The sequence below is a fragment of the Balaenoptera musculus genome, chromosome 1 (assembly GCF_009873245.2).
Source record: "Balaenoptera musculus isolate JJ_BM4_2016_0621 chromosome 1, mBalMus1.pri.v3, whole genome shotgun sequence".
Lineage (NCBI taxonomy): Eukaryota > Metazoa > Chordata > Mammalia > Artiodactyla > Balaenopteridae > Balaenoptera > Balaenoptera musculus.
The window spans coordinates 14525715-14550658 of NC_045785.1; the positions used below are offsets into that span (position 1 = coordinate 14525715).

Below are 24944 nucleotides of genomic sequence, written 5' to 3' on the forward strand. Positions count from 1 at the left end.
GGGCCAAAGCAGGCACTAAAAACGTTTCTGATGAATCAACAGAACTGGAGCCCTCAGTGGAGGGTCACCCCTGAAACTAGGTGAAGCTCCTCTAAGAGAGGAATGAAAAACTGAAAACCGATCTCAGCCAATCCCTGCCTCTCACACAGTATGACTCTCAAATTTCACCTTCTTATCCATGCCCAGTTCAGCAATAAGCTGGGAGAGCAGGTTGTCCAGGGCCCCCTTGTCTTTCTCATCTTCTCCATCCAGATCTGTAGTAAGCATCAGAATGACCTGGACATCAACAGAGAGAGAAAACATGAAAGCCAATTCCCTAAAGAACAACAATTCTAAACACAAGGTGTTTCAGAAGAAATCCCAGTCTTCCTGACTGCCCTGTCAATCATAACAATAATCCATGAAAAGGTTCTAAGTCCTAAGGTAACCAAAGTTGAAGTGTCCAGAGTCAGAAGAGTCAAATTATGGCATATGTTACCCTTGGCCATCACAGAAAATGTTCTGCAAAAAGTCTGCAAAACTAATTGACTAGCCTACACTATATCCAACCAAAGTGGCTTAAGATATGGCACTGTGGTATTCTAATTAAAGAACAATTTTGCCTAAGACGAAGGCAGCTAGTGGGAGAATAGCTATCAGACCACACTCTATTACTAATACTAATAAAGAGTTACTAGACACTAAGAATCTCTGGAGCAGACTTTTTGTTCCTGGCTCTGTCAATAACTACCTGGATAGCTGTAGAAATTTTTTAACTTCATTCTCTGATCCTCGGCCTTCTCATCTATAAAATGAAGGGCTATAACTTGCAATTCAAAATTACATTCCATTATTCTATAACCTAATACCAAACCAAGTCTTACAGAGCCTCAGAAGGAGAGCTGTGAGCATGCTTAAGGATGGTCCAACTTTGATGTGACAGACCCAAGTGAACTGAGGGATACCTGCATGTATGGAATGGCCCGGACACCTCCAACACTTCGTAACTGGGGCAAAGTTTGCAGTAGTCTCTCCAACAGCATCAGACGGACCATGTGCAGCCTAAAAGACCAGGGAAAATACATGAAACATGAGCTAATACACAAATACTAACCAGCTGAATATAGTTCTTTCCTCCTGCCACTGACATAAATAAGGAAGCTACTTCTTAGGAACAATCCTAGCATTTTAAAAAAAAAACTGTTAAGACATGCCTTTGGTATACCAGTAACATAGAAGGAAAAATCTCACTCTGTTAAAGTGGACCAAAACTATTCCAAGATACAACTGATGGTACTGAAAACTTACTATAGGAAGTTAAAATATTTCTCAAGCAACCAGGTCCTGGTTGTTCTCAATATTCAAACCAAACCTTCAATAGTAAGCTCTATGGCTTTTTCCAACACATGGCCCTATTCCGCCTCCAAGCATTATTTTCTGGAATTCTGCCGTCTACAAATTTTACATCATCCAATTGTATAGTGACCTAGTCCCTTCTTCTTGTTTCCCAAGTCCTTAGGAAGGCCAGTCACTGCTTTGCCCTCTCACAGCTTAGTCATCATTTTTCCTAGTATAAAATTCAATCTCAACATCAATACTAGAACCGTGAGTTCTCCCATATATGCAGTTGGCCACTACCTAGCCTTCTTCATCTGCAGATGTACAGCTGGGCTTCTGTAGTGTAACAAATGTGTGTTTCTGGATCTCTAGTGAATATGCTGATTCAAGAGGACCAATATGAAAATTAATTAGGGTCTTGTCAACAAGTTGGTTGGCAGTCTCACCTAACACAATCTTACACAGATTAACAGTGCATTTGCTAAATCAATTAATGGATTCACTCTCAAAATTAATAAACCATTTTGCTTCATTTTACTTTACATGTGTAAGAAACCACATGCCTTCATATTTTTTAAGTGTGATTTTCATGCATTCCATATCCTAGCAGGTATCCAGAATATTTTCAGTATAATAAAAGTCTGAATGAAAATAGTCTTGAATAATAAATGACAATTTTTCTAAAAGAACTTGAAGGAACAAGCTAAACAACCTTCAGAATATAGTAATACACAAAAGCCCAGGCATGCATCTTCGAATAATTAGACCAGCTGTGTGAGGACTACAAATGAATAAAAATTGCTCAGGAACAGATAAGGTACAAGTGATGAAAGATGAGATGACAGCAGCAGCTTAATACTTTTAGAATAAAACATAACAAGTTCTGAGACAGATTAAAATCCTCAGATTTGGAGAACGTGCATGTGAATATACACAGAAAGGAAAAAGCCAACATAATGAGTAGAGTCTGGATCTGGACCAAGATCATGCCAGATTACTGACTTTTCAAACTCTTAAGATAGTAGTACTCTTGCAACTTAACAAAAAAATTAAACAGTGTACCAAAATTACAATTTCCTCCTCGTGACAAAGTAAAACCAATTCAGTTATTCTATTATTTAAAACAATAAGTTACTTAACAATTCTTTAATTAACTTATTCCTGAAAAATACAGTTAACTTAAAACAACTTTAGAGAATTTCATTAGCAATATGGCTAGGTTACCTAAATTGACCCTCCAGCTAAAAACAAATGAAAATCCTAAAAAGATATAACAACATTTTCGAAATAATGAGTCTCAAGAAATTTCAAAGCATCGAAATCACATAGTATGTTCCCCAACCACAGTAAATTAAACTGTAAATCAATAACAAAAATAATTAGAAAATCCCCAAATGTTTGGAAATTTGGCAACATATTTCTAAATATCCCATGGGCCAAAGACTAAATTACAAAAGAATTTAGAAAACATTTTGAACTGAACAGCAATGAAAATACAACATATAAAAAGTATGTGAGCTCCAGCCAAAGCAATGTTAAAGGGAATTTTAGAGAGAAATATATAGCTTCAAATATGTATTGAAAAAGAAAGGTTTAAAATCAATGATTTAACCTTCCATCTTACGACACTAAAAAAAAAACCAGAAAATTATCCCCCTCCCCCCAAAATAAGATACTAAAACAAAAAAAGTTAGTAAGAAGAGAAAGGAAATAATCAAGAGTGGAAATGAAATAGAAAGTAGGTATATAACAGAGAAAAATCAAAGCCAAATGTTGGTTCTTTGTAAATAAAGTTGATAACTTCTAGCAAGACTGACTTTTGGGGGGGGGGAAATATTTGTTACCCATACTAGAAATGAAAAAAAGGTATATCACTACAAATCCTAAAGACATTAAAAGGATGATAAGATATATTATGAACAACTTTATCCCAGTAAAATGAATGAATTCCTTGAAAAGCACAACATACCAAAATTGACACATGAAGAAACAGAAATAATTCTGTGTCATTTAAAGAATGAATCTATAGTTGAAAGTCTTCCCTTAAAGAAAGTCTTCCCTTAGAGACCCAGGTGACTTCACGGCTAAATTTTTCCAAGAATTCAGACGAAATAAAACCAATCTTACACAAACTCTTGTAGAGAACAGAAAATGGGAAACATGTCCTCACTTACTTTATGAGGCCAGAATAACATGAATACCGATACCTGACAAAAACATTTCAAAGAAGAAAAATTACAGGCCTAAATAAAGTATCAGCAAATCAAATCCAGTGATACAAAAGATAAGACATCACGATCAGGTGTCCCCAGAAGGTTGGTTTAATAACGGAAAATATCAATTACTGTAATTTACAACCTTAAACAGAATAAAGGAGAAAAACATATAATCAACTAAGTGCCACAAAAGCAACTGGAAAGCTTCAAAAACCAACCCAAGATAAAATATCTCCCAGCAAACTAGTAGCAAAACTTAATTTGATAAAGAATATCCCAGAAAACCTTCCACTTAACATCATACTTCATGGTAAAGTAGGAAACCTTTTCTCCTGTGTCTGGGAATGAGGTAAGGATTTCCACCATCACCACTTCTCTCCTACCCAATACAATAAGGCAAGAGAAAACAGTTAAAAGGTGTAAAGATTGAAGGGAAAAAACTTAAATGTCATTATTTACAGGAGACAAGACTGTTCATGTGGAATCTGTGATAAGAATTAATCTAATTACCAAACCCATAATTAGGATTAATCTAATTATCAAAACCTATAATTAGAATTTAAGTGAATTTAGAAAGATCACAGAATACAAGGTCAAAATAAAAGCAATAATGAGCTCACTAGCAATTAAGAAATTATTAGGCCAGAAAATGAGTAAAGATAGAAATCCAGAGGGGTAAGCAGAGCCCTGAGACTGATTTCAGGGCATCCAAAAACTTGAGGTTATGATGCTCTAACGGCAACTTGTACATCAGGTTGCTAGGACCTTACAAGGCATCTGGACTAGGAAAAGAGGCCTAGAATCTGCCCCAAGTGAGGAGAGTCTTCAAAGAGAATCTCATTAAAAAAACACAGAAGGCTACACCCTGAGTTTAAAAGTAAACAAATATACCACTTCCCCCCGTACCACTTTTTCCCCATCCAGGAGTCTGTAAGAAAAATTAGCTGACTCAAATCCTGATGCTGAGACAAAAGCAGGAAAAAAAGAATCAGCTGCTGAAATACAGTCCAGCTTATATATCTTTTTCCTTTTGGCTAATACTTTTTGTGTCCTATTTAAGAAATCTTTGCCAACCCTAAGTTATGAAGATATTTTGTCTTCTAAAACCAGTACGGTGTCACCTTTTGTGTTTAAATCCATAGCAACTGATTTTTGTGTATGATCAGGTCAAGACTCATTTTATTCCATATTAATTTCCAACCAACCTATTGCCATTGGTTGAAAAGACCATCTTTCTTCCACTATACAGAAGTCTCATCTGTGTCATAAATCAGTTGACTATGTATGTGTGAATCTGTTTCTGAACGCTAGTCTGTTTTGTTAATCTATTTTGTCTATCCTTGCACCAATATCCCACTGTCTTACTGAGCACAGCTTTATAAGCTACAGTTGTGTAGTCTTCTAATTTTGTGGGTTTTCTTCAATATTGCCTTAGCTAATCTTAGTCCCTTGCTCTTCCAAATAAATGTTAGTTATCAGCTTGTCAGTTTTGACACATAAATAAAGCCAGCTAAGACTTTTGACCGGGATTATACTGAACCTGTATCAATGTTAAGACAATTGTTATCTTTATAATAATGAGTCTTTCAATCCATAAACATGGTATATCCCTTCATTTATTTAGATCTTCTTTAATTTCCCTCAATGAGCTTTTATAGTTTTCAGTGTAGAAGTGTTATATATCTTCCAAACTTATAACTATGTATTTGATGTTTTCTGATGTCACTCGAATAAATCTTAGGAAACTATAAATAACTAAGCAGAGGAATTTAAAAAAGAAAGAAAAGAGATATTAAGATACATGGAGAAGAGAATATGATGGTCTAACATCTATTTAAGTCCCAGAAAGAGAAATAACAGAAAATGAGGCAGAAGCAATGCCCAATGAGATTAATGAATGAGATATTTGAATGAGATTAATGAATGAGAAGTTTCTAGAATTAATAAAAGACACTAACCCAAACATTCAAGCAGAACAAATGTAAAGAAATCCATCCTAAACCTATCCTAGTAAAACTACAAATAACAGTGACAAGATAAAGATCTTAAGAGCAGCAGTAAAGACATTGTTTTCAAAGAAGCAATAATTGTAACAGCAGGTGACATCTCATTGGCAATAACAATGGATACCATTTTCAATTTTGGGAGGATAAAACCATCAACACAAAATTCTATCCCCATCAAAAATACATCCACAAAATGTAAGCTAAATAAAGACATTTTCCAGACTAACAAAACCTGAGATTTTGAAAGCAGGGGACCTCCCCTAAAGGAAAATCTAAATGACATACTTCAAGAAGAAAATGATCCTAGATGGAAGGTCTGAGATGCACAAAGAAAACATGGGTGTAGAAAGTGGTAAACGTGTGAGCAAATCTAAACAGACACTGACTACATAAATTATATAAAAGAGCAATAATATCTTGAAAGCTTTAAAAAGACTTTTCTTAAAACACACAAATATAATAGCTTAAATTGATAAGAATGAGCAAAGTCTTCTAAGGTACTCATTCAGGAAGAAGATATAGCTCTTAGTTAACTTTAGTTTTGGTTAAGTATGCATGTTGAAGTGATTAGTATAACTACTGAAAGACTGGAAACAGAGTAAACAACCTCCAAACTTGCAAAGTTGGGGCAGGGGGGAATGAGAAAAGAGCAAATCAACCCACAAGAGGGCTACAAAGAAAAAGAAACACGGAAACAGGCAGAACAAATAAGAAGCACAAAATAAATTCAAATATATCAGTAATTAACATCAGTTATAAATGAACTTAACTGTTCCAATTAAAAAGCAAAGGTAGACTGGATTAAAAATATTTTGAAAAATAAACTTCAAAGAACCAAAAATCACAAAGATCACATTATCTGAACACATGGAATTAACCTAGAAATCACATGAAGAGGAAAAAAAAAGATTAAGTAGAAAATGCCTTTTAGGTTAAGCAGTTAAGAAACAAATCCCATCAAAATATCAACAGTTAACTGAGCCAGAGGTCACCTTCCCCAAAGGGATGCTGCAAGAGTTTAAGTGGAAGGACACAGGGAATAGAGGAAACACTCACTGATGCCCTCCCAAAATGTCTCCGATGCCTGACTGTTCAGTTACCTCTTTTTCTGATAGAAATCATTCAGTTCAAAATACTGATTTCTGCACTAATGTGATAACTATGGGCCTCACCAAATTTAACAAACATTGTATCACGAGTATATTCTTAGGTTTCTTTTCTTCCTCCTCTTCTATTTCTCTAGTCACCTTTTGGTTAAGAATACATTCCTCCACCAATCCAGTACCAAATACCGCCAGAATTTCTTCAGGGGGCTGGATTAGGATTTTATGGATTACTTTCAATTTGCCAAATGCCCCACCACTGGTATTTCTAGTCATAAACTTGTATTTGCTGTTTGATCTCTCTATTACCTAATAAACATGCTGAACAAGCAGTTATTTCTAGTATTTACTTAATAACTATCACTTTTGAGCCCAGAACAGTGTCATTTATGAAGAGAAAGCTACAAAATGAGTGTACAGTTAATGATGAAACAAGAAAGATTTGACTAAGGAGGACACGTGTTTTTACGACAATCCCTTTTACTAAGGGATATAGGCAGGCCCTACGAAAAAAACCACTTTCTATTCTCTCTGCAATTGATTTGATGAAATTCTAATTAGGACCAGAAGACAGACCTAGAACACTTCTTAAGGTTTTTAAATTGTTTCACGAGTCTATTACCTTTCCATTTCAAAAGAAATAAACTGTTACCACCACTCCACCTCCTGCAACTGATCCATCATCCTATTCCTGAAACATTCTCCCCTAGGAAAGCCTCTTGAGTGCAAGTGGCCAGCTCCTGACCTGTTGCTAGTGTGGACATCTCCTTCCCCTTCCCCTTCTCCTTCTCCCTCGGAGCCATCTCCTTCCTGATGTCCGGTGGTGGTGCTGATGGCGCCAGTGCTTGAACTGACACTTCCTGGTCCAGCCGGATGCCCCTCTGCTGTGGCATCACCATAAGCACTGCTCCGGCCAGATACTAGAGGGAAATGTTTTAAAAAGTACAAATCAACTCCCAAAGCACGGTGGAATCCAGTGCATTCTTAAGTCAGCAATTACCTGACTGGTAGCTTTAGAAAATCTTTTTCTTCTGTGTGAAGGTCAATAAGGATTGAATTCACGATTTCTGCCCCACAGGACTAAATGACTAAATGACTAAATGACTCTCTGGGTACCCAAAGAACAGAAGATCCACCCACAAGAACAATTAATCTCAACTGTTGATAAATTTCCATCTCATACTCCAGAAGAAACACATACTGATTTGGGAATCTCGAAATTATCAGCTACTCTGTATCTCTTCCACAAAAAATTTTCATATCCAATTTTTAAGCAGAGACTGATTTTTAAGATCAAACCAAAATGGCTTGTCATGCTTCCTCATTCTAGAAGCCCAACCCCCACCAGCCAGTACAGATGGCCTGCTATATTAATATACCAGATCATTAACAATGGGACTGCCCAAAATCTCTTCCACAACAGAAGAAGCAAAAGCCACCGTAGGACTGATTTCAAAGTCATACCATCCTTGTTTTCAACTAATCATGATTTGGGATTATGTATGTCATTTTTTTCTTCCACTAACAGATAATTAAACTCCCCTTTGCTGAAACCAATCCTAGGACCCAGGCAGGGATTTCTATTTTGTCCCCACCCTCTCTGCCCAAGGATATCAGGACCTCCAGCCGTATTACCACTGTGCTCGCCAGCCACCGAGTCCACTGCACTTCCCCCGCTCTCCGAGCCCACACTACCACCGTGGTCAGCAGGGGAGGTCCGAAGGGTGGAACCATCAGTTGCTGCTGTGCTGCCCTCGTCGTCTGAGGCTGGAGCTGAGAGAGTAATGAGAGCTGTTACAGGTAAAAACCCCTCTTTGGGGCAAAAGCATCAAACTACATAGTGCAGAAGACACAATGCAGTTTATACATCCTGTTGTCAAAGAAAAAAGGGAAGGATTTGCTTTGCTGGTTAATCACTAACAGGAACAAACACTATACATGGTGCATTGCAAACAGTACTTAGACAGAAGTGAAAACCCAGTTCACTGGGCATTTCCTTCGCTGTTACATCACAGTGCAAGTAAAACAGTGCAGAGATTCAAGAAGAATCTGACATGGACACTCAGTTTTCTAGCTAAAACGCTTCACAGTCACCACAGTCTAGGTGTTACTGACACCTACTGAGATTGGAAAATAGCCATTACCATTCAAAAGCATAGATTCTGAATTTTCATGAGATTTGTTTTGCAATCAATTTATGCTTATGCTAGGAAATCACTTATCATGAGCTCTCAAATCAACCTTGTCTGTTTTTTTAATCAGATGGTCCAGAGGGGAGCTCATTTGGAAATTTCAAACTTCCTAATCATCCTCATCAGATGCTAATAATGAAGCAAGGAAATTCCCCAGAGACAGCCACAGCATCCAGGATCAGGGCTGAGCTGAGACAGGAGGAAAATGCTGGATGAGATACATGGGGGAGAAAAGCCAAGACAGCCACAGAGCACAGTAGGAACACAACTGGCACAGCACAACAGTGACCTCCAAGCCTGAAATGACAGCAACTAAAGAGACCTAAGAAAAGCAACAAGCCATGGCAGCAGGCGACAGGGGACAGCCAGTTTCTCCCTTTCTTATCTATCCAGGATAAAACGCCCAAAACAAGAAACAAAGAAAAAAAAAAAAAGAAAACAAATAGAGGGACACATCAGTCTGAAAACTCTCAATCAACCCTTAAATTACTCAGGGGCTGATTTTCCAGTAGATTGTTCAGATGTTCCATCCTCCTCTATTTGGTCCAACTCTCCACTCAGGACATATTTTTTTTCTTATCAGATTAGGAAAAGAGATTGAAAGTAAACACAAAATGAGGTCTGAAGATTTCCTATGCATTTGAATTGTCCATAAAAACCCTACCCACCAAGCTCAGATCCCACGCTGACCTGAAGTGTAACTCAGCTTCTTGTAGCTTCACTTTTATTTGCAAATGAAGAGAAAAGAGTTAAAAGGTTTGAGCTCCATTTCTTGTCTCCCTTTTGAAACTGTCTAAAATGTTAGAACTCTGGTGAAGAACCCTGAAAGCTGTGATTTAAGCTCTAAAGCCAATCAACCTGCAAGCTGTTCTCTTGGCCTTTCCTTGGGGAATTAGCTGAAGCCAGGCAGCATGCAAAGTGTAGGGAAGCAGAGCCATGAATGCCTTTGCCAAGCTGCATCACTATGCCTTCCACACCCGCATTTCTAGAGCAAAGGCACAAGCAGGAAGTCCAGAATGGCCTGTCAAAGCAGCTGCCCATTACACTCTCACAGCGTTGGAAACGAGGCCTGAGGGTCCTGGGGCCCTGAGCCGCGCTCCTTGCTGTGGACAGTTACCTGATGCTGTGGTGTCAGAGAGGGTTCCTGCGTCCAGAGAGGAAGAGCTGGGTGCCTGGCCGGACAGCCCCAGGCTCTGCAGGCCCAGGGCACTGCTGCTGCTGCCTGGGAAACAAGTGGAGAGTGAGCACAGCATCCCCTCCAGACCCCATCCACAGCGCCGCTTGGCCACCTGCTGCCCTCAGGAGTCTAAACTCACCAGCGTGTGACCCCCTCTGGCCTAGAGGAAGTTACTCAACAGCCATTGCTGTCCACCCACCAAATTTAGTTACAGAGATGGTGGAAGCCTTCCTTCAGCTCAGGCAGGACACAGGCTGGAGGAATCTAACAGATTTGGGAGGAAATAATCCAAAAGACCAAACTAACAGAAACTATGAGATTGGCTCCCAGACTAAAAATCCCACCATGATCCCTCTCACTCTCCACCTGTATCTCTGAACAGCTCTCACCCAGATCAACCTCTCCCCAAATCTGGGGATGAGCTAAGTCAGCTGGATATCAGTAACTGCCAAACCCTCTTTCCTGTGCAAGGCCAATGGGCCACTGTGCTCCTGGCATTGCCTTCTACCTTGCTGGTCCTGCTGCAGGCTCAGGGCAATGGCTAGTTCAACCATGGTCTCATCATCTGCATCAGGCGGGATGTCCAGCATGGGAGGGAAGCCCTCTGCGCCTGCCAGCAGGGCCTCCAGGGGAGAGGGGTTGCCATTGTTGACATTTTCAGCTGTCTCCAGGACCATCGACTCAGACTGCAGAGAGAAAGCTCTGTCAGTGTCCCGTGGTAAATGGCAGCTTGTGGAAGTCCACTGAACAAGAGCTAGAGGAGAGTTCTGAGGCTCCTCCTCCCCTCTCCTGCTGCCAGAGACTCACCACCATCTCAAAATCTCCATGGTCCACCTCACTCTGTTCCTGGCTTTCCTGACGGATGTGACCACCATTCGGGATCCCTGACGACTGCATTTTCTCATCTGCGTCATCATCGTCATCATCATCCTTGTCTCCTGAGTCAAAGAAACCCCAGTCACCTGAAGGTGGTTGCTCTTTCCTCCCTCTGCGTGTGGTAAGATAAGCTACATAGCAAACAAAAACCAAGACAAGCAAGCTACCAGCTAGTGCCCTGTGCTTTAGAGATAAATTCCAGGGAGCCATGCCTGGCCTTTTTCTCTTGCTTCCTGGACCTAGCAGGATCTGGGAAGGTGGGACTGGCAGTGACACCCTGCTCCACTTAGGAGAAGTCTTTTTCAGCTGATGAAGGAAAACAGAAACAAAAACCCTTGGATTCCATAAAGCAGAAAAATCGAAGACCAGCAGGTCCCATGAGCTTGTGCCAACCCTCAGGAGACCCTGGACAAGACAGGGAAAATACTACAATTGAGATGTTTATCTATTATCTGTCATGGCAGCCTGGAGTGTTATCTTACTTTTTTTCCCCCAAAACAACTGGGTCAGTGAGATTTTCACACTACATAATCATTAAGAGAAGAACCAATTGAAATGTGAAACCATCGAATGAAAGCTGGTTCTTCCAGCACAGCACTACAGGTCCTACCCGGACCAGCTTCTGTATGAAGGGGAAAAGCCCTCTAAGAAGGGAGAAGCCCAGGTTAGACTCCTAATTATCAGAAAAGGATGGAGACCTTGCCTTCCACTCAATGGGCTGAAAAAGTATGTGGATATGACCTTAACTGGAAACATAAACTATCCGGACTCTAGCTTCTCCACAGAGAAAAGATGCACAAATTGTTGCCTGACTCATCAAAAGCTTAAGATGAATGATACTCAAGGAAGGTTGTCTGAAGGTCGTGAAGCTGCATGCACTCCTCTAAACCTGCACTGGACCACACAGTAGCCACAGCCACTAGCTACAACGTGGCTAGTCCACATGGAGATGTGATGTTAGTGTATATAGTACACGCTAGATTTTTTTTAATTATTGGAGTATAATTGCTTTACAATGTTGTTAGTTTCTGCTATACAATGAAGTGAATCAGCTGTATGTATACCTATATCCCCTCCCTCTTGGACCTCCCTCCCACCCACCGCCCTGCACTAGATTTTTAAGACAGTACAAAAAAATTTTTTCAGAATGGAAAATATTTTACTAATAATTTTTTATATTATGTGTTGAAATAATATTTTTGATATATTGGATTATTATTAAGTTAATTTCAAATATTTCTTTTTACTCTTTATTATGTGACTAAAATAAAATTTAAACTATGTATGTGACTTTCATTGGAAGTTTAACTTCTGAGCTAAACCAAGTAACCAGAGTTACACAATATACTACTGCTAAGATTTAGACAATTGGTAGAACTGCTTTTCCTAAAATGTTAAATGTTATGTCCTTGACTCGTATCCAACTGTATCAAGAGGGAAATCTCTTGTGAAATTTGCTGTCAATCTTATTGTAGGTAAGTCCGCTGAAGATACTACCCATTAGGCAACAAAATGGACCCTTAATGTAAGAGCTTTCATGCGGGGAAATTTTTCATTTCCTAAAAAATGGCGGGTTTTTTCTTCAGTCACTGTGATTTTTGAACTGTTCTCATTTTATTTTCACTCTGGCTTTTGGGAAGTTTTCAGCCAAAAATAAGATCTTCACTTAAAAGCCATGTAGGACTTTGTGATGTAGATTTTATGTCCTTGGCTTGATTTTACTATTGTACCTTTATTTTCCCCTGGCCTCGATTTTCCTTCTTTTTATTCTACTTACTATGCGTTTTTTTATACACCACCTTCAATTCTTCATGGAATAAGGCAGCGTAAAACAATGGATACATAACCAAAAGTCTCCAGGGCCTTCGTCAACATGAGCAGCACGTCCTAGTGCTTTATTTCCCTTCTCCCCCCGCCACACTCGCACAAGCCTAAACCCAGACCTCACATTACCCATTGGAGTGTTGCTTCGAGGGGAGGAGGGCAATGTCACATGTCTCCGCTTGTTCCTCGGCCTTAGGACTCGAATTAGAGCTTGTTTACAAGAGAAGCTCACAGCAGGATCCTGAGGTTGAAAGGAAACCATCATTCTTAGGTTTTAATATTATTCATGAAACTGTCTATAAAACACTTTCCTTTCTTGGACAATCACATGCATGTGGAAGATCTGCCTACTCTCACCTGCAACCTGCTGAATCAGGTCAGCAGTTAAGCCCATTTCCCCAACCTGGCATATATAAGCCCCATATGCTACATTCTTGTATCTTAGTTCCTGGTAATAGACTGGCAGGTCATTTGGCCCTGAAGTCCCTTTGGCTGCCTACAAATTGGTTTTGGCTTTTCATCAGATGATCAGGGTCACTTAGCTCTGTGCTAAAATCAGTACTTCCAACACTAGCTTCTGTGCCAGAGTCACTGGAAATAGATCTTGATGATGTTCATTCAGGTACTCATTTAATTAATACTTACTTAGCATTAACTATGAAGCAACCATCAGTATATTCCCTGGGGACTCAGCACTGAACAAAACAAACCAAGTCCATTCCCTTTTCAAACCTTCTTTTCCATGGAATGAGTAAGATGTTGAAGGCTTTACTGATATGTAAAATTCTTAATTCCCATTACCCTCCTTTAAGTCTGTTTTATTTCATTAATTAGCAAACTTATAAAAAAAATTTTTTCCAGACATTCCCAGATAAGGATTATCTGGGGTTGTAATGATACGTACAGGACACAATAGCATCTGCATGTATATCTTGGATGCTGTATTAATACAGTCCAGCTCACAGGTACAGTAGCCATGGATAATGTCTACCAGAGCGTTAACGGTAGCTTCAATATGAGTTAGGCCTAAAGGGGAGAAACAGATGGTGAAAAAAATTCCAACTACTTGACAGTCAAAGACAAAAGTACAAATTCTTATGCCCATGTAAAGGTCAAGCTAACAAGAAAATGACAAGCACACACAGAAAAACAAACAAACAAAACACACACATAGAATGTAGGCTGTAGGCATTGTTTGTGATTTGTTTTATTAATAGTCTCCTAAATCTCCCAAACTGTCTCCAAAAGCCTTTCCAAATATCCTGCATCACAGAAATAAACAGGTGTCTACTCTCTATGGATATCAAAAGACAGGGCAGAGAAATGTGAAGAGCTGAGCAGAGTCTAAATGTTCCCTACTATCCCCAAACCTTAGGTGATAAAGATGACCCTAACAGGCCTTTTGGGTTTACTGCCCAAGCAATGTCCAAACACAAATGAGTAACAGGGGTCCTTCTACTTTTCTAGATTGCTATTCAGAACCTTACTACTCTTCCACCTAAAAACCTTAGACAGTGTGAAAAGTTAAATACCAAAGGCAGCAGTAGCTTAGAAATAAAATAATTCTCTAGTATGATGTTTTTTGGGTTTTGTTTTAAATAAATAAATTTATTTATTTATTTGTTTGTTTGTTTATGGCTGCACTGGGTCCTCGTTGCTGCGTGCGGGCTTTCTCTAGTTGCAGCGAGTGGGCTTCTCATCGCGGTGGCTTCTCTTGTTGCGGAGCATGCTCTCTAGGCACGCGGGCTTCAGTAGTTGTGGCACACGGGCTCAGTAGTTGTGGCTCGCAGGCTCTAGAGTGCAGGCTCAGTAGTTGTGGCGCACGGGCTTAGTTGCTCCGTGGCATGTGGGATCTTCCCGGACCAGGGATCAAACCTGTGTCCCCTGCACTGGCAGGCGGATTCTTAACTACTGCGTCACCAGGGTAGTCCCCTCAAAGACTTTTTTAAAAACAATTATAAACACCACTAAGGGCACACACACGCACACACTTCTTTATGTGAAGTATTCAATCCGACGTGAGAGATACAAGCAAGTCCCACTTCTCTGCTACACTGCTAAATTCCTCTATCAGGAACACTGATCTCACAGGCTTCTGTTTCCTAAATATTCACTAAATATCCACTCTGGAAGAGATGGATGATGAAGGCTAAAGGTGAAGAGTTCAATCTGTTCCAAGAAAAAACTTACATCAGGCTTCACTATCAAGTATCCCTTTTAACATGATACCTGGCAGGCAGGCAGGTGCCAAGAAGGCATTCTTGGGTTTGGATGCATGGAGTTTCCAGAAGTGGTTCACCAGCTGGGTGATGAAACTACAGCAGTCTCCCTCCAACTGCTTCTGAGGTTCTCTCCCCTCATCCGCTCCTTCTAAGCAGGAGGAAAAAAAATTATTAACGACGGTAAATCTAAGATGGAATTTAATTTGTTTTAAGGTTAACTCAGGTCAAGGAAGCTTGCCTGGGGAGGGAGTTTCAAGTGGGGCCCCAGTCAATATGCCAACTATCCCTAGACTCCAGCAGGCACATCTAGGAAAAAAACAGTCTGGGAAAGGAATATCACAGAAAACATTGTATGTTAGAATTAAGTAGAAGGGGAGCATTCAGGAGCTTACAGCAGATTCAGAGATCTCAGGTGCAACTGTTCAACTTCTAAAAGCTAGGGGAACATCTGCAATTTTCTAGAATGATTCGTGAATTATAGTACTAGAGGAGGAACAGGATGATGACAGCATATGGAAATATGTAAATAACAGAACTGTAAAGGCATCAATAAGCTCTATTTGATGAAAGCAAAGCAGGTTTGGTACCCAGCCAATGTGAGGAGAGAGGAGGAAATAGAATCAAGCACTGAGAAAGGCTACAGATATTAATAAAATACTGGCAAAAGTACAGCACGAAAGCAAAAGACATGATCCTATTACTTTAAAGCAACCAGGGCACAAGCTTAACTTTACCCTGAAGATCTTAAAGAGGTAGTAAATTCAGAGACAGATTATATCTGATGTCCAGAGCACTAAATAAACTCAAGAGCAATCCAAGGGGTAAGCACTGGAAACAGCATTTACTTAGAACTATACAATTCTAATGTCAAAAGCCCTTCAAGATATAAAGACAAGAGAGTAAAATCCCTGTCTCAGAGTGTGCTGTCAGTCAGAAGCCAGTGAGAACAAGAAGAAGATGAGAGAGTAAAGAAGGTGGTGTAGTAAGCAGATTTCAGGACCACAGCCATACAGGCCAAGTTCACCTGTTTCCATCTGGGGCAGCTTTGACTCCGTAAAGTGGACAAGGTTGTTAGGGCGCATGATGGCAATGGAGCGAGCTGTGATCACCAGCCTCTGGAAGACCTCAGGGTCCAAATCCTTGCCTTCTTTGCTGGATGTGTTGAGACACTGCACAGCTTTGCTCAGCAAGGCCTGATCCTACAACAAAAGAATCACAGAGGATGAACCAAAAGCAAGGAAGGCCTGGGTACGAAAGCACAGAGGAGAGGGGAACTGACAGATCATCAGGACGGCTACCTCCTCTCAAGAGAACAGGTTAATTACTGTTGACTACCTGGAGCAAATCTTCAAAGCAGCCCAACACAGTTCAACTTCTTCATATAATAAAACATTAAAGATGCGTTAAAAAAAAAAATCAAAAGCCATGAAATCAGTATCAAAGTATGATAGGAAAACTAGAAATACCAGCCGATTCTCCAGAGTTACAACATCCCAGATCTCCTTCCTATGGAAGTCATTTCTTTGCAGGTTCATACCAAAGCTATGTTTCCAAAATCGCCTTTTCTTGAGAGGTTCAGCAGGTTTAAACTCACATTTCTCAGTTCTCTGGGTTTGAGGCACAAAAGCTAACCAAGGCATCCGAGCTGGTGGCTTCCTCCTCATGGATCTGAACTGTCGACAATCTTTCCCATTTATAGAAACTGCCCTAACTTACTGCCTTCAGTCGCTACTTACTTTTATAGGTGAGACCCTCTCTCCCCAGATTTCCCCCTCAGTCTCTCCAACAACCACTTACCAAATTCATCACAAGCAAGTACACCTCACTGAGGGCTGCGGCACAGCTGCAGGAGTGCACATGCCAGCAGCCCTGACCTCCTGAGTGACTTCCCACCCCACTCTGCCAGTGAGAAGCCACCCCTACCCAAGCATCCCTCCCCTCCCTTCCTTAAATCTTCCTGATCCTATTAGAGTAACAGAACAAAATGAATGCAAACCAGTGGCCCATGACTGGCTTGTCCTCATTTTGAGTGATACTCATTAATTTCTCAGAAGAAACTTTAGGATGTGTGGGTCTAATCTCAATGCTCTCCTCTCCCCACCTTACTTTGCTACGCCTTTGCTTTACATCCAAAAAGCCAATTTGCTTGATTCCCTGTCAGTACCACAACTTACGCTTCGACAGAAGGCACCCCTGATTACCTTGTGGCTGTGATAGGCTGAGCGGCTGGTGTGCAGGCTGGCCAGAAGGCTCTTGGACTGCTGCTGGACACTGGCAGGCGCTGGCAGGGACAGCAGCAGAGTGGCCAGCTCCTGAGCTGCATTCTTGTTTCTCTCCTGATGCAGAAGACAGCAGGGTTGTCACTAACCCCACCAAATCCATGCAGGATAAACTGCCCACACTCTGCCCCCCACCCCCTCCTCCCTTCTCGGCCACCAGGACTAGGTTAGGCTCCATGGACCACAAGGAGCAAAACAAAGAATTTCAGAAATTACAATCCTCCCACAATACAGGTAAGAGAGTCCAAGGTCATGACTCCCGGAACAGTGTTCTTTAATCAGCACTCATCCTATTCTACAAAACACTCTCACTATGGGTCCCCCAAAAGTAGGACATAAGGCCTTAAGCTGAAGATTCCTCTGGATCATCTTTGCAAATCAAGATTATGCTATAAATGTTCTTTAGCTGCAAGGCTTCGAGGCCTCTGATGACTCCACTGACTTCCTGCCTCTTCAGAAAGCTCCCATGTGCTTTAAAAAAGTAACTTGCCTTCTCGATGATTGGGCCAACAGCAAAGCAGCTTTCCAGGGCTTCTAAAGAACTCACAACCAGCCTAGGGAGACAGAAAAGCTGGTGTGAGCACAACAACAACCCTTCTCTCTGCCTGGTGCTTTAGCCTGCACAGACTACAGTCGTGAGGACCTTGGGGACAGCTAATGAATGCCAAACACAAAATCAAAGCACAATAAGACCTGCCACAGGCACCATGCATATCGTTTCCTTGTGTTACAGGCCAGAAGAAACCTGGCTCCTGCTCGGAGATCAACCTGAGGCCATGTTCATAATCCGTAACTCCAAGACAGGGCTTTTCTTCCTCAAAGAGGATAAATGTGCTTCCTCCTGCTGCCTGTGGCAGGGATCACTGAGAAGGGCTTAACAGTCTTGATGCAATGGGACCCGAAGCTCAGGTGCCCCATAGATCAGTAGGCAAAGGGGACACACAAAGGGAAAGGTTAAAACCATCTTCTTATACTGGGAGAGCTGGGGTTATATTTTACTTACACCTCCAAGAAAATGCACAAAGGCACTTCGTATGAGTTCCCCAAGTACAGGGAAGAGAACAAGCTGTATTTTCAGGTGCACGCCAATTGCCAACGTTCAAAGGGTCCTATAAAGCACCTTTAGGAAACTGAGCAATTTTCTCTAAGGGAAGGATAGGAAACCCAACCACTGAAGGGTACCAAGTGACACGCTCCCAAGGGCTCACTCCTGTGGGTTTAATGCAGCACAGTAAAAAGACCAACATCCTGAGGGCTGAAGCTCTGGACAGAGAGGGGAAAGTGTGGAGAAGGCAGCTGGAGAGAAAAAGGGCAAGGGGCAGAGGAAGGCAGTAAAGAGCCAGGAAAGAGAGACCTGGGACATAAAACCACGGTGGACAGAACAAGCTCTCTGGTGGCTTTTCAGACAGTAGAACTTTTCCACTGTCCCGGCGCCCCCTCCCCGCTTCTCATCCACTGTAGAGAGGAAGCAGAGAGGGATGGGGTAAGGAAGGGGAGGCTAAGAGTCTGAAGCGGCCGACACCAAGCACGCACGTACAACCCTCCGCATTCTCCACTTTGACACGGGACAGCTCTGCAGCCATGCAATGACCAGAACAGAAAGAAGCAGGAGGACTTTTCCACAGAAGCGGAATCAAGGCAAAGCCACGCCATCAGTTACACTGCTCTCTGACACACACTCGCTCGTGCAGAGAAAAGAAAGAGGGCATACTAACCGGTCCAGCTTGGTTAGGGACTCAGTTTCAGAACTTGGGGGAGAAGCAAAAGAAAAAAAAGGAAAAAAATGTGAAGCTCAGAGAAACCTGGAAATACATCCTAAGCAAACAATATAAGAATAGGGTGGCGGGGGGGGAGAAAGAGAGAGAAAAGGGGTTGGGTGGGGAGGCTGCTGGCGGGAGGCAGTGATTCCAAGCCAGGCTATTCTTACGACTTACAATGTAAGAACTGAACGTCTTACATCCCGCATCTACCATGGCAAACCAGCAGCTCCCTAGCGCAAAGAAGCCAAGCGCAATGCTTAAGATGGCCACTGGGGGGAGCCTCAGGAGGCTCTGAACTGCTACAAGATGCCTGGGACAGCCTCTTGCCCGCAGTGTTATTACCACATGAAGTAGCTGCTGCAGAGGAAGATGAGAAGACGATGAAATCGGAATGAAAGGGAAGATTTTTCCCTATAACTTCAGCAAGACTAGATCCTAATCTATAATACTGGCTTAAGCATCTTCTGGTCAGCAGCCTCTGGCTACTCCAAAGGGTACCTGAGCTTATTAAGAGAAGGGAAGGGACAGAAGGGTCCAGGCAGAGCCTTGGGAGTCAGATGGCTCTGAGCCGCCTCCAGGCCTTGTCTGCACACTAAGGAGACACTGAGTGAAATCCTGAAAAAATCACAGGCCAGACTTGGGACACTTAGAGGCTCACTCTCTCGAGACACAGGTTCTGCTGGGAGAGTGAGAACCGGTGAGAACTGAAGTCAGCCCCTGCCAGTGCTGGTACCTCTCCAGGACAGTTCCACTCGTGGTGGTAGGGGCAGCTGAGTCACTGTCTCCAGTGCCATTGCTCTGGCTCAGGTTTGAAGGACAGATGTTGCTGACGGAGGCAGAAGGGAATTCTTCCGGGGGCTCATCAGGCCAGCCAAACTGCTCCTTAGTCTTGCCATAGACTTTTACAGCATCGATCATGGTGACACCTGCTGGATCCACCGAGGCCCCAACTGCAGTAAGCAAGAGCAAGCCTTTAGGAAGCACATTCTCTGAAGGGTTACCACCACCACCTCCAAAGCAAAGACCAGACTAGTCTGGACAAAGTAGCAAGCCTCATTGATTTCACAGGCATAGAGGAACTTTATCTCCTGAGACTTCAGTAGCACTTTCATCTTGTATAGATGCTGAATACGTGTAGAAACAGTTCCATGGACCAAAAGCCCATGAAGTCTCCTACTCAGAAGAAGAGTCGCCAAGCACCGGTGTAGGGATCCTCTGGTGCTATCAGGGTACCGTATCTCCCAACTCCACCCCCAGGGATCTCTAAACACTCCTTTTGTTCAAAGCACAGATCATCATCATGAATGAATACCAACAGCAACTGTTTCCGGAAGGAAAAGTATCAGACAGGTGGCCAGTAAATGGTAGGGAAAGTTGCCCGCCTTATGAAAGGCTCAGGGATGTGTACTCTGAGGGTTTAAAGGCATTGCTAAACATCTCTCAATGACATGTGCCCTGAGGCCTGCATCTGCGCCTTAAGAAAGCCTTGCGATTTCACATGCTAATCTTGCTGCCTCTCTGCCCAAACACGCAGGCAGCCCCATCAGCAAGGCTACCCAACCCTACAGAAGTGAGCCCTGAAGCAGAGTTTTACCCTGTCTTTACCCCTCCCATTCTCGAGTATATCCCTTTCTTGTCATCTTGTTTCCTTTATATCTCAAACGAAGCTCAAAGTTTCATGATGGCAGAGACCACAGAGCTATCAGTAGAGCAAAGGGTTCCTAGGATACTGGAAAGCCACAGAGAAGCGGCCACCCAGTCAGAATTCATAACGAGAAGGATACAGTCTACGCTAGGGGCTGGGGACTCACTGAAGAGGTTCAGCTTCTTATCGGCCTGCAGGGCCTCTTCTCTGGTGAAGGGGAAGTCAAACCAGCGCGAGCGACTCAGGTTAAGCTGCATGGTTCTGCCAAAGATCTCGATATACGATGGGGCCCGTTCAATCGCCTGGGTCCCAATCTGGATCCGCATGCCTGTCATCACCATAGTGCTGTTGTTGTTACTGATCTCAATGGTGAAGCCACCAGGCTGGAGGAAGAAGAGGCACATATCATAAAATTATTACAAGTTCTTAAGGGCAAACTTTCGATCCTTCCTGTGACAGTGACACAACGTGTGAGCCCACAAAAGACCTTTATCCTTTTTAACTCCTCAGCACTGACTTCTTTTCTTCCAAGGATGGGAAAACAGAAGCAGGGAGTAGACTCTTCAATTTCAGGCTTCTTTCTCCCTAGCATTAACCACCTCCTGCTGCCCTGTGCACAGTAACCCTACTGACAACACGGGAATAGGAGCCCTTTGGCGTGGAAGTGAGAATATTCATTAATTCTAGGGACCATGAAACTAGAATCAAGGGTTAATGACTGTGAGTCTTGCATTCTAAGAGTAGATGTGTCCTCAAACCTTCTAGATGTGTCCTTGAGTCCTTCTACCCTACTACTGAACCCAGCACGGTGCAGTCAGTCCTCACCTTGGTGTTGGCCACATACATGCCAGTGGAATTCAGCCGGTGCTTTATCTGTTGTGCGTTGTAGACCTGCAGGAGGTCATTACCACCAAACTCCACATCTGTCAGCTGCTGGTTGTGTTCAAAGAAGTCAATGGGGAAGGTCACTTGGCTAGACGTGCGAGTTGCTGTGGAGAACAGCATCAGATTGCCACGGAGCAACATTAGTGCGATCCCTACCACCTCTGTGCTCCTAAGCTCACACGTACACTCCCTCATCTTTCTAGGCCAACTCGGGATTGTAAGGTTTGCATCAGTACGACGCCTACACGTGGTCAGCTGTCCAACAGTCATCATCCCCAACCACAACACAACCTAGCGGGGCGAAGAAATCTTATCTCAGTATTGGGTACACTTAATAACAAGCAGCTCTCTCAGAGCTGGTTTATTTAAAATAAACAAAGGAAACTATTTCTTTATAGGAGGATGAGCTGCATGATTATCTCAAACATAGACTCTAGAACAAATTCCAGATGGTGGGGTGAATCCTGTAAAGATCTTTGCTCAGTCCGAGTCACTCACTCCTAAATTCAAGCTTTCACTCCCTGAAGAGTCCTCCTCCATCACTCAGGAGCAAAGACTTCCAGCTCAGACACCTATGACGGCTTCTACACCAGTCGGCGAGAATGAACCAGCCAAAGGATCTACTCCTCAATCAGTTCCATCCTGCACACCACATCAGGGAAGCCATTTTTCTTAAACCCAGAGAAAACCATCTCAAACCAAGTCCAAGAGAGAATTCTTTCCTGGGCACCTAGGAACTGCTGCCTGAAGTGGACAGCCAACAGGTGCTTGCCGCGCACAGACCGTGAGTGGCCTCAGGAACCCTGACTCTGCTTCTGAGAAACTAGCTAGCACAACCTCTACCTTTATGAGCCGCACAAGCAGGACAGTCCCTGTTTCTTCACGGCTATCTACAACGGTCTACTCTAAGTCCCCGCCCCCTACCAGTCTTCTGAGGAGGGGCCTTACTGATGGTAGCTGTTTTGCGCTTTCGAACAGGTTTCATTATGCTGATGACACTGCTGGGCTGCAGGGAGGGCTGAAGCCAGTAGGAGGTGTTCTCCACGTTGGCCATGTAGATGCGCAGGCTGCCATCCTCACACAGCAAGATCATCGTCGTCCGCTGCTGCTCATTGCAGGCTGTGTGCCTGATGGCGACCATGTCCTGGATCTAGCAGGAGGGGACAGAGGAGTGGTAGTTCCTGCACCTATAGATCAGAACCTACAGAAACAGGCAGAGAAGCAACTGGATTCATGGTCAACTGAGGGGGTGCTGAGGCTGCCAAAGAAAAGGTGTAGAGGAGAAAATTCTTCTATAGGCCTCCATTGAAAGAGCTGGCAAAGTGACATGACATACAAATATAAAAATAGAGCAGGTTCACAGTCTATTCAAGTGATGGGAGAACAAGCACTGACCTTTGCTTTGGCAGGAAGAGTCTTAATCTCCTGGATGAGGAAAGTGTCTGGTTTCACCATAACTACCAGGGGCACTCCTGTAGTTTGCTGGACACAACACACCAAGCCAGGGTGGTTCATCACCTCAGACCACTGGCAAAGGGCAGGAGATGTCTTACTGCCACCATTGGAACTACAGACGACAAAAGTGGCCACAGTTAGGGTGTCAATCACCATCTCACAGTTCTTTTCTTGACCTAAAGGCCGTCCTCACGAACAACTGGACTCTCAGAGCAATATACCCACCCAAGGACTCAAACTACCCACGAGTCTCAGTCTTATTCCGAGCCACATAAATACTCTCATACACCCCAATGTGCGCCCCCAGCAGGAGTCCTGGTTTAGGATCTCAGTCAGCTGCTGGGTTCCACTGTCTGAGGGAATAGGTGGCCCTATGTGCGTAAGGCTGTCAACTGCATAGGGCCACGGAGCTGCCAAAGGCTGATGACCCGTTGTCCTTTTAAGAATTTCCAAGCACATCAAGCTACGTATGAATGGTATCCATTTTATTTCATCTCAAACCAGGTAATTCACAAAATACAGGCCAGAGACAAAGTGCTTTTCAGTGGCAGTAAGAAAGAGGGGAAGAGACCCTAAAACTTTGCTGCCTCCTCCTTAAATAAAACACTCACTACCTCACACACCCCTGTCACCTACAAGTCTGATGGCAGCCTCCACCTCCCCAAGCTCCAAGCTCGCCCCATCTGCTGACACCATGTTCTGTTTACTGATCAACCCCCCAGGAGGGAAACTTAAAGGGCATCTTAGCAGCACGAGTGTCTAGGAGAAACTTACATTCTCTTCTCAAAACTCAGTAATCAAATTAAAATCACATTTGCTACCCTGACCCTAGCTTTTCCTTCTGAGTGACAGTGGCTCCCCAAACTACCTGTTACAGCTTCGGGGTCTCCATGGTGGGAGACAAACCATGCAGGCCGCCCAACCTACCAACACTGGACACCGCTTGATTTAAAGACACCAAGCAGGGAAGGGCGAGCCCTTGCGAGGGGCGGAGCTCTCCTGCTGAACATGGGCGTTGTGGAAATTCAACTTTAAGTGCTCATCCCCACCTCTTGATGTTGATGGAGAAGAGCTGCAACACCTCCAGCGTCGTCCTACTGATGGTGGCTGCAAACGACCTGCCTTGGCAGTAGCTGAAGAACAGCATCTGCAACACGTGCGAGTAGTAGACAGACACACCGCCACCTGCCACCTGGCTGTTACTGTCCTGTCACAACAGACACACAACATCCGCATTAACTTCTCAGGCTGCCTGGGGCACCAGCTTTCTCTGGCTGGTCATTCGGTCTGCACATTTTACACCATGATTATGGGGCCATTCGAAGTATGAGATCCCACAAGGAAACCTTAAAATACCAGAGAAAAGGAATTCAAGTTTAGTCCTAAAGACACTAAAGTGTGTGCTTTAGATGAAAAGTAGAAGAAAAAAGAGAAACGAACACAGAAGCCTTGCTAGGCTAAAAAACTGGCATAGAAGGGAACAGTGCCATGTGCTCTAACCTTCAGTCCTCGTGGTTTATTTCCAGCACATTAGTGACATAGAAGGGTCCCTGCTGGGCACTGCTGGCCTCTTCCATGAGCTGGGTATAGATGTACCCAGCCGAAGACAGATAACAATGATTGTTTTCTCCCTCTTCGTTGAAGAGGAAGGTAACATCTCTTATCTTTGAGCTGGGCAGGAGAAAGTAGAAGGTTGGACTCAAGGCATCAACAGACAGGTCATAAATCTGCAGAATGGAAGGAAGAAAGATCAAATAAGGGAGATCCATTTCAGTCCCATGCCCAAACTATCCTGGTGAACCCACAGAGCTGCAATCAGTGAGGAATGAACACTCATTCTCCACTCAGCAAGCACCTATAAGTACTAGACAATGAGCACAAGATGATAAAGTATCTTTTCACTGCCTCTTAGGAATGAGCAGAGGAGAGATACACATCAACAAATTCTATACCAAGTACAGTAATTAACAGCTGTGAACTGGACACA

The 24944-nt window shown here is 43.0% G+C and overlaps 1 protein-coding gene across 1 annotated transcript in view; it reads right to left on the bottom strand.

The window, feature by feature from the left end:
- The window catches only part of UBR4 (ubiquitin protein ligase E3 component n-recognin 4), a 128030-nt gene that overhangs the window by 54078 nt on the left and 49008 nt on the right, over positions 1–24944 (bottom strand). The window contains 20 exon segments of the mRNA XM_036866703.1: positions 169–276; positions 945–1041; positions 7388–7562; positions 8278–8415; positions 9952–10056; positions 10520–10697; positions 10819–10949; positions 12841–12952; positions 13616–13737; positions 14941–15081; positions 15958–16132; positions 17135–17269; positions 17703–17766; positions 19706–19922; positions 20784–21000; positions 21443–21606; positions 22451–22652; positions 22898–23069; positions 24007–24166; positions 24459–24684. Of these exon segments, the coding sequence (XP_036722598.1) occupies positions 169–276; positions 945–1041; positions 7388–7562; positions 8278–8415; positions 9952–10056; positions 10520–10697; positions 10819–10949; positions 12841–12952; positions 13616–13737; positions 14941–15081; positions 15958–16132; positions 17135–17269; positions 17703–17766; positions 19706–19922; positions 20784–21000; positions 21443–21606; positions 22451–22652; positions 22898–23069; positions 24007–24166; positions 24459–24684 (3039 nt within the window).